A 13,422-nucleotide genomic window follows, 5' to 3' on the forward strand; every position below is an offset into this window, starting at 1 on the left:
TGTGCAAAACTGGAAGGGCTGCTGATGATAAACAAAAGAATTGGAAAGAGTTGGAGAAATTTATTTTCCTTACATCTTTTTAATGAGCATATTAAAGTTCTCTTTTGGGGTAGGGAAGGAGAAAGACCTCATACTTCAAGAGAGTGGAAATTATTTCCTTCTATTTGTCTTTTTCATGCCTCTCCAATTGTGCACCACACATTTGTCCTCAGTCACACCAAAGGCCTTGACTTTTCACTTTAAAAAGTGATGAACATGCAAACTTAATATTTGAAGCTCAAGGTGCTAACTAAAATCAACACTTAAGCACAAAAATAGTAAAAGAAAGGGAAGTATTTAGATGGCTACTTGAAAAAGCCATCACTGCCAAACACTACCATTTTATTAGTTTTTCCAGCCATAGAACAAACACTAAAAACATGAAACATTTGAATGCATTTAAAACCAGGACTACCTGCTGAGCAATAAGCTAAAGAATGCAATTCAAGATACCCAAGTTGCAATTAACCAGGAAAACTCTGAAGTTCTGAAAAAAAAATTCTCGATATTAAATGAAGACTTATTTGAAATTAAATTTACTGTAGAGAAAAGTGCTCATTAGAGGGACACTACACAGGACATGTATGAAGGAAAACACCATGAGCCCAGGACACACAACTATTTTAATCCTCTCAAAAGCTGCAGCAGCACCTGCCTAAATTAAAGGCTTTTGAATTAGGCAGAAGCAGATACACACAGTTACAACAATCAGACTGCTGCAAGGCACTGTAAACAAGCATCCGCCAGGTCTAAATCCCAGATCTGATCATCCTCTACACCTAGCTTAAGGCAAGAAAGAGGAACAAAAATTCACTAGGTCTCACAGTACCCCCTGGGATCTTACAGTTCAGCATTGAAATAGTTAAAGCCTTTTCTTATTCTTCAAGACTTCATGAGCAAGGGATGTTGTTTCATGCTTGATGTTCTCCAAGCAAGTCAGACCAAACTGTCCCCCATTAAGTTACTAAGAACAATGAACAAACACACTGCTTAGCAAATACTTACTGCAGGATGAAAGACATTAATAGCCTGAACAGAGGCCTTGCCTTTTTGCTTATAACCAAACACCAAGTCAATCCAGTGGCAGATTGTCTGGGAAACGTGATCAGACTCCAAAGCCTGACGATGAATCAAGATGAACAGACGAGGATCATTACGGGCCCAGGGTGGAAGATTGACATGGTTAACTCTGTCACCATTTTGACGCACGCCAAAATCAAAACCTAGAACAGAGCAGTGAATATTCCAACATTTTAGTTGACAGTAACTTCTAAATGGTCTATAGAATTCTACAAAACTCAACGATTAAACACAGTGATTAACAATCAACAAAGCAGCAGCATCATTAACAAGTCCCTCCAAAACACATTCAGCTGTACATAGTCATTCAAATGGAAAAAATGAGAAAATAGCAAACTCCTTTGCCCTGCTGACAAAATTATGTAGGAATTAAGCCAAGTTTTTCCCTAACAGCTTTTTTAGCATATCCCACAAATTTGTGGGAGATTTCTCCCATACTTAGCATATTCAGCCAAGGGATATAAATGTTCTCAGTTTCAACCCATAAGCTCAATCATACAACTCTCTTGGGTATATAGTTCTGTTGTCCTCTTAGTATACCTTCTCTGTTAACTAGAAAGTCGGGAAGGTAGAAAAATTCTGGTATAAGCTCCTTTACGTCAGTCATTGATTCATACGAAGAGAGGCGCCAGGTTGTATTGGTAGAGTGAAAAGTTCTGTCTGGGATGTCAAAACTTTGATCTGTAAAGAAATCCAAACTCAATTGTTACATTGATGGACATTAACAGTTACACATCTGCAACTTCACATAGTTAACTGCTCTCTAGTTAGCTGAGAACATTTAGAATTTTTTTATTTTAATTGCTATGTGTTACACATGGACTGCAAGTGAAATAGAGGTCAGCTTTTTATGCTACAGAAACTAAGGTATAAACATCAGATAACCAGCTTTATGGTCTAGCTTGATAATTTCAAGAATGGAACTAACTCTTAAAGCATACCAGATTTAATTTTACCATGCTTAGCTATCTGGAATGGAAAACCTATGCTAAACAGGGTAACATATAGCATTGCTGGGTTATTGGAACAAGGCTCAGATGTAAAAGACAAGTACAAGCAAATGGAACCTTACCTTGATAAGCTAAAAACATTTTAGTAAAAGGTGGCAGCCTAACTAGGAAATGAAGTACAGTTCCACTGTTAGAATAATGAGATCCATAGTGATATGGCTGTACAGGGGGCATTGGATCATCCTCTCGTGCTCCTTTACGGTACTCTTCTTCTAAATACTAGAAGAATAGGAGAGAATTTAAAAAAAAATAAAATCAAAAACCTCCTCCTTAGATGCATTCCAACAACAAAAATAAAAGCTTTTCTAAATTGCTCAGGAATAAACTCTCAAACTTTTCAGAAACATACATTCAAAAGTGATCTGGAATCAAATACACTTTTAAATGTCTAAAGACACACAATCACTCACAATCCAGTTAGGTATCCAAGTCTTTAGCCAATTTAAATGGCCTATTTTGCATTACATATTACTTTTGCTTTTCTCCCCACCCTTATCTTGTTTTCTAACACAGCAGAGTCATGAAAAAAACCAGTATTTGCAAATAATACACTAGACCATGGTGACAGACAAGTCTGAAGTCCGGCTGCAGATGCTTTAGCTCCCCAGTATGTTGCTATTTCCTACAGCCTTTAAAACATTTTAAAGAGGAAAAAAAAAATCAAAAAGCACCATTATTATAATAGGGCATGTTAAAATAACACAGTACTTGAGGAAAAACAGCCTGTTATCAAACAGAACAAATAGCTACAAATTCCACCAAAGTAACGTCAACTAAACAGCAGTAAATTATCCTCCTGATCTTTAGGCATCTTTAAATGTATACAAGTTCCCATATAAGGTGGTAACCATTTAAATTCCTCAACAGTATCACATGGATGGGCTAAACTGATTTGTGATTTCAGGTACAGGAAAAAAACCACAAGTTCCAAGCATGTTATTAAACAATTTCCAGGAAATGTTTCCTGGAAAATATACTGGAAATAAGAGTTCTGCAGTCATGAAATACTATATTTGGGGCTTCTTCTTCCCCAATAAATGTATGTTACAAAAACTAAAGCCACTGTGCCATGGGACAAAGGCAAGAAGAAAGTTGTCCAAATTACCTTGTAGGTATCCACATAACGATCTTCTTTTTCTTTAGATTGCACAGCGATTGGTTTAACGAGGTTTCTGCAATAGAAGCAGCACTGATATGTTGTAATTTTTATTACAATATTTATTCACATCATTAAGAATAACACCTTTTATATAATACTTTTGAAGAAAGTTCAGAAAACAAGAAGGCAACTTCTAGCTGGTGCTAAAGGCAAACTGAGATCCACAGCACAGTAACAGGCAAGCAAAAGCCAAGCACCTCAGTCAAATCAGAGGCATCCTAAAAAGGCAAAGACTTAGTGCACACAAATGTTAAATCATCATAACAGAAATTTATAAGGCTAGGACAATTCACTCGAATTCATTGAAATTCATTCAAATTTTGTAACTGGCCAAGTAATTTACAGTATTATTTCCTTTGCTATTTAATTTTTGCTAATTGGCCTGGAAGTCTGTAATCATATTTTAAACATGCAGCTTCTATTTAAGTCCACGAATTATACATATCATTACAACAGTGTAAGTCTGATACACTGCATTTGAATCTACACATTTCAGTATCTCAGGCAATGCAGCCTCTTGCTGTAAAAGCACAAGTTATTAGAGATGAGACTTGTCCCTGAATAGTTCCATTTGTGTGTGTGTGCAGTTTAGCACAATGAAGCTAGAAATCTATATAGGATGATCAGTTCAAGTATTTGGGGGGGGGGGGGGGGGGGAAGAGTTTCAACCATTTCATATTACCTATATACTGAGGGATCATTTAGGTCCAGCGTTTCATTGGTGTAGTCAGAAAGTATAAAAGGAAATACTGGATATTGCATGAGATCATTGAAGGAACGACCCGCATGTTTGTTTAAATGAGTCAGATATTCAAAATTAGTAATCTGTCCTGTGCACCAAAGGTGGGTCAAAGCAGTAATGTTTCCATATTCCAAAAGGTTAGGCAAATTGTTAGTCAAGATGTTGTGGTACACATCATCACGGACCTAGAAGAAAACACCACAGATTTAATCATACAATTTAAAGGTTTAAAACTATGAAGAGTAAGTTTCTCTCATTTTTTATATTGCCAGATATCTGCTGTAATAGAATGATGTCTAGCATCACTAAGATTCTTTAATGTCTTAATATATCAGATGTGTTTTACAACATGCCTATGATCATCCAGAAGCCTAGCTGAGCCAAGTTCTTTCAAAGGTATTAGGCAGAATTTAATTAGCCCATGCAACAGGTCTCCTTAAAAACCTAATGCATGAATATACATGTTATAAAGACATAGCAAAATCCTTTGGTCTATTACTCTGCATTGGTGCACAGTACCTTTGTATTATCGAAAGCCAAGAGTAAAGTTCTGCCGTTTGTTAGAAAGATTTCCACAGCATTGTCTCTTAACTGCCACCAGCGCTTATGAACTTCCTTAATTTCCTCATAGGTCCAAGAAAACGATGCTGGTTCAGTTTCTCCATGAAAACTCTGTAGAATTTGCAATTTAAAAAATAATTTAAAATAGTTGATTTTCCAAACTAGAAACTGTGCAATGCAGCCAATTTATAACAATACAGCATATTATAAGGCAAACTTTAATTTTAATGCAATGCTTTAATACATTGTTGTGATCTTCTTTAGCTGCTTTCCCCATCCTCCACTCTCCTCAAGGCAGTGGGTAGAACATGACACATGCTCCTCAGCTGCTCCAGTTCCCTACCCAGCACTAGGAAGCAATGCCACAAAGTCTCTCAAACTAAAAATATTGCATAGCCAAACAGAGCAAGCAAAGCTTGTTGTGAATCCCAGCTCTGACAGCTCTGTGAAGGACAAAGGAGCTGGTAGCATCTCAAACCACAGGAACTGTCTGTTCAACAGATGCAAGGAAGAGCTCTGTAAAAGCAGTTTAAAGGTTTCAGGAGTGCAATCCATATGTTGATTACTTTTACGTGTCTGTTGGATGTATAAACAATTTACATATCAGAATCTTTGTATATCAGAAGGATTAGCTCAGCTCCCATTTCCTTCATGAAACAATCCTCTTGCATAGGAAAAGAGAGGAGCTAAAACACCATATATATTGGAAAATTCAAAAATGAGATGTTGTAGAGCACAATTCATACACCTGTGACTTTCTGCACTTCATAGTGCTCCAGCTGAGGAAAGTTCTCAGGTGCAGAACAAAGCAAACTCTGTCCATTTTGCTGATTAACTCAAAGCAATTGATTGCAAGATGCAGAAGCTTCTCATATCACCTGTTCCTTATTCAGTCCCAGGCCCACATCTTTCCTTTTTTCTTCTATCACCACCAATTCCAAAACCAGGGTCAACAGAAGCAACACAAACCAAACTAATCAGTTTGGCTAGCTTTCTCCAGAGACCTCTAATTCTAGTACTACTGCCACTGAAATTGCTGAAGAAGAAAGCTACTAACGATCATAATTTGGAAAAACTAAAGCTGGACAAATATGTTCTAACACTTACCGAATTTTCAATTGTGTCTGAAGCATTATCTTCAACAAAATACATGCCACATTTTCCTACAGCAAAAAACAGTTAAGAAAAAGTACATGATATTGCACAATACCACTTTGGGTTATATAAACAGTATTCAAGGGTTAAGAATGCTAAAAATAGTACCTGGGGCAAGACAGTACTTGAAAGAAATACAATTTATCATTCCACATCTTTTAGCAAGTGGTCTGCAGATCCTAAAACTTACTGGCAGTTCAAGCAGCACTCATTAAAACAGTAGAGAAGAAAGGCAAAACTAATATCTAAGTATGTAATTCACAAAGTTAGGCAACAGCTCGATTACTTATCAAAAATTAGCCAGGTTTATATATACAGACTCTTATACCAAAAATGTATTTATAAAGACTGAATATTCTACTTACCTAGCAACAGTTCACCAGCAGTCTCTCTAGAAGGTGCTACACTTACACATCTTCGATTAACTCTGAAATATTTAAAAGTGGAAATGCTTATGGATTATGGAAATGCCTATCCTTATGGATTTACATACCTTTCAGCAGACCTAAAACCAACCTAAACCAAACAGCCTTCAAGGTTACAGCTGAAGAAAAACTGTCCAACAACATGACTAATGGTCCATATCCCAAAGAGGAAAAGAAAACAGAACCTCAACTTTCTAGACTTGCCTAGTGTATTTGTACTTATTTCTTTGCATGTTCTCTGCAGTTATTTTAGGCTGCATTAGTGCCTATAACAGGTGGCAAATTGACACAACTGCAGAGTTGAGTAATGCAGTGATAAAAGCAGAGAGGATGGAAAGACAATTTGCTTTTGAACTCTGATTGAAAGACCTACCAGATCTTAAATATCCAGGACAGGCAGTGCTACTAAGCAAAACCAGGTGATCTAATCAGGTTATCCCCCAAGTCCTACCCACAGCACACCAGATGGTATTTGGTAGCTCTAGTCTTTTGCTTTTGAGTAAAGCAAACTGCCTACTATTTTTGACACTAGACACATTTCCCACTTCATTTTTTAAAAAATGTTTAAGATAAAAAAATTAGATAACTGTTTCATTTGACTGGGAAAAGATAGGAAAGGGAAGCAACTATCATCCAAAACTTACCTTATATGTTCACTTGCAGCTTTGTCCTTTACAGTAGAGGAGTGAGAAGAATGTGTTTTGTCTTCAAATAAGTAAGACAACGGAGTTTTTATCATACCTATAAAGACATCACAAACAATAAGGTAGTAACAGCCATTACAATTCAGACATGATGCTACATTCAGCATTGCAAATGTTTTAATTACCTTCTTGTTTTTGCCTGTCTGGGAGAAGGTATTTGTTTGGAATAGTTAGGTAGCACCTCTGCAAGCGGCGCCTCTCTCTGTTTGGGCCCTCTGTTGGATCCAGTTGCCAAGAAGTTGGATAATAGACTGGGTCATACCAGAGTGCTCTGATTAAAAAAAATACATATTAGGAGTTTGGCAGCAGAGGCAGTATACGTGCTTATTAATTCTGTTCTTCTTTAACTGGTAGAAAGACAGAAGTTGCACAGAAGTACACTGGGCAATTATTTCTGAAAAAGTATTAAAAAACTGAATTCTGTAGCTCATTTTCATGAGCTATTCCACTGAATGACTTTTCACAAGCTGCTACTCTAAGACTGTTCTTGAAGCTGCTCACTCTAATGAAAACAGCAATACAATGCATCCAACACTATTCTGAAAACTCTCCTGCTGCAAGCATGAGATAATACTAGTTCTGCAGTGGTAAAAATACCATAGTTTGGTTTCTTATCATCTTATTCTTATCATTAACATCCTTTGTTCTACACTGTTTAGTGAACAGAGTATCTAAATGCTAATGTGAGTAACATTACACCAAAAATATTTTTTTACTCCATGTTGTGCAAGACATGAAAACTTTAGGACATTCTTCATTGTATTAGGCACAGCAAAATGTATACGATGAAAAAAACTATCTAAATGGGATAGAAATACTACTTGGCTACTGACCCTAAAAGATAGGGCAAAAAAAAGAAATCAAGTGTTTTACAAGTTTAACTATCAGATGGTTAGCTAAAGTAATTCTAATTTTAGTATCATCTCCATTTCATGTGCCTCTGAGTAGAATGACAAGTGCATGTCAGGCATCAAGTCTCTCTCACTTTTTCACCGAGATAAGAAAACTCACCGATCATGGGTAAGCTGCTGAACAAGTTCCTGCCAATGTCTGCTGGCACTAAGCTCTGCCTTATACATCCCCCTGATGTGCTGGATTACTTTCTTCCTTTCCATTCCTTGTGACAGTGACACAGCTTGTGTGATGTCTCCAGCTATTTTAGAAATGTCTTTAGATTTTGTATCTAGACGCTGAAAGAGACTGAGGAGAAAAGTTGTTCTTTAAAATGCCAAATAAACACACTGAAAAGGGAAAGACCCCACAATGCCTCATAAAATACAATCAGTTGGGCAATAGATATGTACAGTTCTTGTTACAGCAGAACAACTTAGCCTACATAATGAGATTCATGAGTACCTTCTGCTTCTTAATCAAAGAACCTATTACTTTTGGCCAAAGACAAGACAAGCCAGTCAGAAGATCAACAGCTATGTATTAACATGCTTGACTAATTCATGTATGCTCATTACAATAAAAATCTGGAGTAAGGACACTAATTTACCACTGATTAAATCTCCTAAGTCATAATAAAGTCTTAACACTTGTCTGCATGGACTTGTCTAAGCTGACCTTTAAAGCTACTGCACTTGCCTACTTTAAAGCACATTGTGTGTGCATCTCAAATCTGATTTTTATGGCAAAGCCTGCAATTTAAATTAATGGACAGCTCAATCTACCACAATGTACTGAAATTTACAATTATGCCAAGGAGCAGTTATCTACATAGTTCACAAAACTATTCAAATTGTATACTAAATACAGTATTTCATTTGTTGAAAATCAGGTTTAGTTGCAGGGAGATTTAATTGCACAGACCACAGCAACAGGAGAGGTGATTGGACAGATACCTAGTCATAAAATTAAGGGTGAAATGCCAAATGTGCAAAAAAAATTCGTATTGAGTTTCACACAATGCCATTTATTATGCAACCTATCAAAATGCATATGCCTATAATATACCAGTATATTTAAAAGCCTGGAAACTAACGATGCTGTTAATTTGAAAAAAACCCATCCATAATAATTGCACAAGCAACTTTGCAATGGCAAGTGTTGAACAGAGAACATATTTCTTCAAGTTCTCGCAGCCTCTCTAAGGTACTTACTTCTGCCGATTATTAGCCATTGTCTTCTCCCACGCAGCTTTGTTTACACCTTCTTCCATCTCATATTTCTTCTGATCCTGAATGGAAGTTTTACACATTACTTTCTTTTCTCAGATGGACAAAATAAGGAAGGGGAGGCAAGAGGGTATGCCAGTTTTAAAAAGGAAGAGTGACAAAAGTGTTCAGCTGATATCTTCACAGCATTTAAAACCAGCAAGGCTTCATTTCCGTTACTGCCATTTTATTCTATTTATATAATAATTTTTCTCTTTGCAAGAAATCAATAATTATTTTCTTGAAAATAAGAGATCCTAGTAGCTTATTATGAACTCCCATCTTCCTCTGGATTAAATAATATGTTTAACCAAGAAGCTTGTGAGCTTGCTGTGAAGAGAGTATGTGACAGTTACTGAGAACCCAAAGAGAATTCCCAAAAGAATAAGCCATGTACCAAAGAACACCACAATCTGCAGTTAAACTTTGATCCCATATAAGAAAGCTATCTTAAATACATCCAGATTTTAAAGCAAAGTTTTTATTCACAAACCTCTTTCAAAGCTTTTATGAAATCTGGTTTCGGTCGTGGGCTCAGGGGAATGCATTTATAACCACAACTTTTCAATGTATTCATTAAATCTCCTGCTGCTCTTTGTTGTTCTTTGGTCATTCCATCACTGTGATTGTGCATTAACTCATACAAATAGAGCACTAATTTAGGCCCATGCTAGAAGATGAAAAGAAGGAAAGAAGAGAATATAGCTGTATGATCATGCTTGTTTCCACAACACTGAACAGTGTTTTCCCCTCTTCTTTTATTCCCTTTTCTAGTCTAATTCAAAGAAAAAGACAGTTTTAATGGTTAAAGATAAACTTTTATGAAACTAGAAAAACATGCTGAATTTTATCCTCACATGATAAAACTTGCCCCAGCATCCTGTGGCTTTTCAAATGGCTTGCAAGAAAACTGTTTCTTCCCCCAGTACTCAGCTCCTGCAGCCTTATTTATACTTCAGGAAATATGTGCCAGAGACTTCTAATTTGGCCTGCCAAGAACACTACACCTCATTTGATTAAACAAATGAGAGCTGACAGATAATGAAGTTAAGCAGACAAAAGCTGTAAACACACTCAACGTGACACTGTCACACAGAAGCCACTGCTAGTACATCAGCTCTTTCCTATCTGATAAAACTTATTTGAATAATGTATACATGATCAGAAATATGTGAGTGCCATAAACGAATCCAATAAATACTTTTTCTCCTTAGTATACAGTGACTCAAACTGTGGCATGTCTTTTATTTCATTCTTGCAGCTCCTGAAGATCTCAAACTGCAACATTCCTAATTGATTTCTCCCTGTGACTCTAAGAAATGACTGCTTTCAAGCTTGCACATAACTAACTTCTGACAAACTCAGAAAAGCAGTGAGAAGCTATTCAACTTTTTAACTTAAGAATATGGAATACACAATCCCACTTCAAGGACTAATAAAGGCTAAGTAAGAAAAGAAAGTACTGCTTTGGTTGAGGATTGACTGCTTCTTAAAATCTAGTTGCAATCAGCTCTTACAAGCTTCAGGAAATCTGCAGTTAATAGTTCCAAAGCAAGGATAATTCCTTCCTTAATTTGCTTTTTTAGGGCATATTAATTCCTAGTTTCCTCAGTAAAATCCTTCATGTTAAAACTAGTATCACCTTTTGTCTCTGCACTATACAGGGCATCTGTTTGATGCAGAACAGCATCAGCATACCCAGACTTAATTCTATCTGTTCTCAGGATAGGATAGCAATTGCAGAGGTACACACAGGTGTTTTGTATGACAGTTGTCAGTCACTAAACATTGCAGTGAATATAGCAGTGAACCACTAGCCACATACAGTTCTAAATAATTGTAAAATCTAGACAAAAAATTGAATATAGGTTTTTGAAACTTCTCTCGAAAACTCTTGAGCTTACTTGCAAAGTCGGGCTAAGACAGTCACGCAAAATCTCTTGCTGGTTTACTTCGTGTACCATCTCCAAAGCTTGCTTCCTCTCCTGCAGAGGCCTTACAGGAGACAAGCTATGCACAAGAAGCCTCCCAAGCTGTGTACGGAATGTGTCTTTACATAACAGGAGGATTCTATTCCACTGCTGCTTTGGAGTGCTCATTCTGCTGGTGCCCTAAGTAATGGAGACAACTTTTTAATCTTACAGGGTTAGGACTTTCTTCTATGAAGTTTTTCACTTCACAAAATAAACACAGTTAATAAGATCAAAATGAAAAAGCTCTCCTTCCCATCTCTAAAATATACTAAAAACAAACCGCTCAAAAAATCTCTACCACCTGTGAATGCACAGAAGATCTGGTTTTATAGGCTTCAGCAAACTTAAATGTTGAAGTTTAGGAAACTGAGCAAATTTTCATAATACAGGGAAGTCTATTTAAGCTGTGTGTTCTTGTTCAAGCAGAATTTTGCTAAATGTAAAAGGTAAAAAAATCAGAAGAGAGACATTTTTTATTTTACAACCACAAATAAGTAGCAAGCTGAACAGGATTTTTAATGCCACAGTTGACTGGAGAGAGGTAGTAAAAAAAGCACTGATGAACAGAATATACTATGCATTGAAGTTCCTAATAAAGAAATCTTATGAAACATACTTTAATGTGGACAACATCTAATTACTTACAATTGATACTTTGATTCCTTCCACCAACATTTTGACCATTTCTTTCAGAAAAGGATTTATTCTGCTAGTCAGTTCTTGCTGGCTTTCCTCTTCAGGAACTTCCAGCTGGGATGCTGAAAGTGTGCTTTGACTTGTATTTTCTGTTATACCCAGCACATCAAGGCACTCTTCGGTAGAGGCTTAAAATTTAAGTATATATTGATCAATACCATCTCAAGCAAGACAATCCTACAAATCTTTAGTTGGCCTTATATCAAATACTGCCTTTACTGATATATTTACCATATTTACACTCTCCCTTGCTTTTGCAGAATTTGAACTAGCTCTCAAAGTCATCAAGTCTTGCTAACCAATGTAGCCATTTCATAGAAAAATTGCATTTTATGAGAGCAGATGCTCCCATTGGCAGTTAAATCTTCAGGTAATAATTCAGGCAGTTAATGCATGAAGGGACTAATGTAGAAATAAAACAACTTGTTCAGTTCATTCAGAGAAAAACAGTACCTAGATTGCCAGTTACATAATACTGAGAGACAAATCATAGAGAACAATGCTTTATGGCTAAATCCATGAAACCTGTGTCAATGGAACAGCTTTCCTCTCTAACACTTCATCATTCCAAATGCAAGAATTCATTTTTCATCAAAACAGAAACAAACCAAAAAGAAATCCTACCTAAATAAATGAGCCTGTTAACAGCTAGAACAGTCAGCCTCTGTAACCTTTGTGCAAACTCAGACTCAGTGGCTTGGATAGGATTTTCTTGGCTCATTCTCCGCTGCATCATCATGTTGAATTCCTCACTTGCTAGCGAGCGCATTTTCACCAGCAGAGCATCAGATTGAGCAAGTGAAAACTTCCTGGAACCTTTAAGGAGAGAAGCACAAATAGAATTCTACTAAAATGCATAAAAACCTCAATCACTCAGCAACTACTTTCATCCAAAGAGTCCACATCATTTAATGCAACAAACATTTGAAATACATCAGTATCAAAGGGAACATAAGTGTCATTGGGTGTTTGTCTTTTTTATTTTTAATTTTTTAAAGCTTTTTGAGAATAAATATATAAATTTCAAATAATAACTAATACCACGAAATTAGCTAGCCTCAAGATCGGATTTATTGTATGACTTCCATATCTTTGTGCTAAACATTCAAACCCACTATTTTTATTCCTATTCTAGTGTATGAATAGGATAAAGGATTGAAAATTAGTGATAAAACAAAATATAACATATTGCAGAGTGAGTTCATCAGCACAAATGATGAGCCAGACATATCAGCAAACACATTTTGTACCATACCTATTATTGCTAATAGAAGCATAGTCTCTAACTTATAAGAATATTCCTCAGAATTTTCTTGAAATGAACTGGGACGCCTTGATTGTACTTCCTTCTTTTGGAAATAACTATTTTTATTTACCTTTAGTGCCTTACCAAGTTCACTGATATAAAAACATTTCCACTGTACTGAACATGGATGGAGAGGGGTCTCAAAAGCTGGCCATCTCAAGAGAAACATTCCCATAATAAACAGAGAATAAAAAGTGTTTGCCAGGTTTTTAAACTATACCTTCTGTGAAGTCTTTAATGCACCTTTATTTGTATGAGACATACAAAATCAACTTACAACCAGACAACTCCAAAACCTTTGCAGGAGGACTAACTAGCTATCAAATACAGGCAAAGTATTACTGCTAAAACTAGAACTCGACAGAGGTTTTAAAAACACAATCACAGTGGCACTTCCAAGTCTAAAATTGGAG

The 13,422-nt window shown here is 36.3% G+C and overlaps 1 protein-coding gene across 2 annotated transcripts in view; it reads right to left on the reverse strand.

The window, feature by feature from the left end:
* Positions 1–13,422, reverse strand: part of LOC106852240 (guanine nucleotide-binding protein G(I)/G(S)/G(O) subunit gamma-4) — a 92,922-nt gene that overhangs the window by 29,082 nt on the left and 50,418 nt on the right. For both annotated transcript variants that reach the window (XM_014874732.2, XM_088161528.1), the window contains exons 29-44: positions 12,328–12,519; positions 11,653–11,831; positions 10,939–11,145; positions 9,528–9,704; positions 8,981–9,057; positions 7,887–8,075; positions 7,001–7,146; positions 6,816–6,912; positions 6,112–6,173; positions 5,699–5,754; positions 4,550–4,702; positions 3,971–4,215; positions 3,235–3,301; positions 2,192–2,348; positions 1,660–1,800; positions 1,045–1,262 (exon numbers count right to left, since the gene is read on the reverse strand). In XM_014874732.2, coding sequence (XP_014730218.2) covers positions 1,045–1,262; positions 1,660–1,800; positions 2,192–2,348; positions 3,235–3,301; positions 3,971–4,215; positions 4,550–4,702; positions 5,699–5,754; positions 6,112–6,173; positions 6,816–6,912; positions 7,001–7,146; positions 7,887–8,075; positions 8,981–9,057; positions 9,528–9,704; positions 10,939–11,145; positions 11,653–11,831; positions 12,328–12,519 — 2,363 coding nt within the window. The remainder of the gene's footprint in view (positions 1–1,044; positions 1,263–1,659; positions 1,801–2,191; positions 2,349–3,234; positions 3,302–3,970; positions 4,216–4,549; positions 4,703–5,698; positions 5,755–6,111; positions 6,174–6,815; positions 6,913–7,000; positions 7,147–7,886; positions 8,076–8,980; positions 9,058–9,527; positions 9,705–10,938; positions 11,146–11,652; positions 11,832–12,327; positions 12,520–13,422) is intronic.

The sequence above is a fragment of the Sturnus vulgaris genome, chromosome 3 (genome assembly GCF_052056855.1).
Source record: "Sturnus vulgaris isolate bStuVul1 chromosome 3, bStuVul1.hap1, whole genome shotgun sequence".
NCBI lineage: Eukaryota > Metazoa > Chordata > Aves > Passeriformes > Sturnidae > Sturnus > Sturnus vulgaris.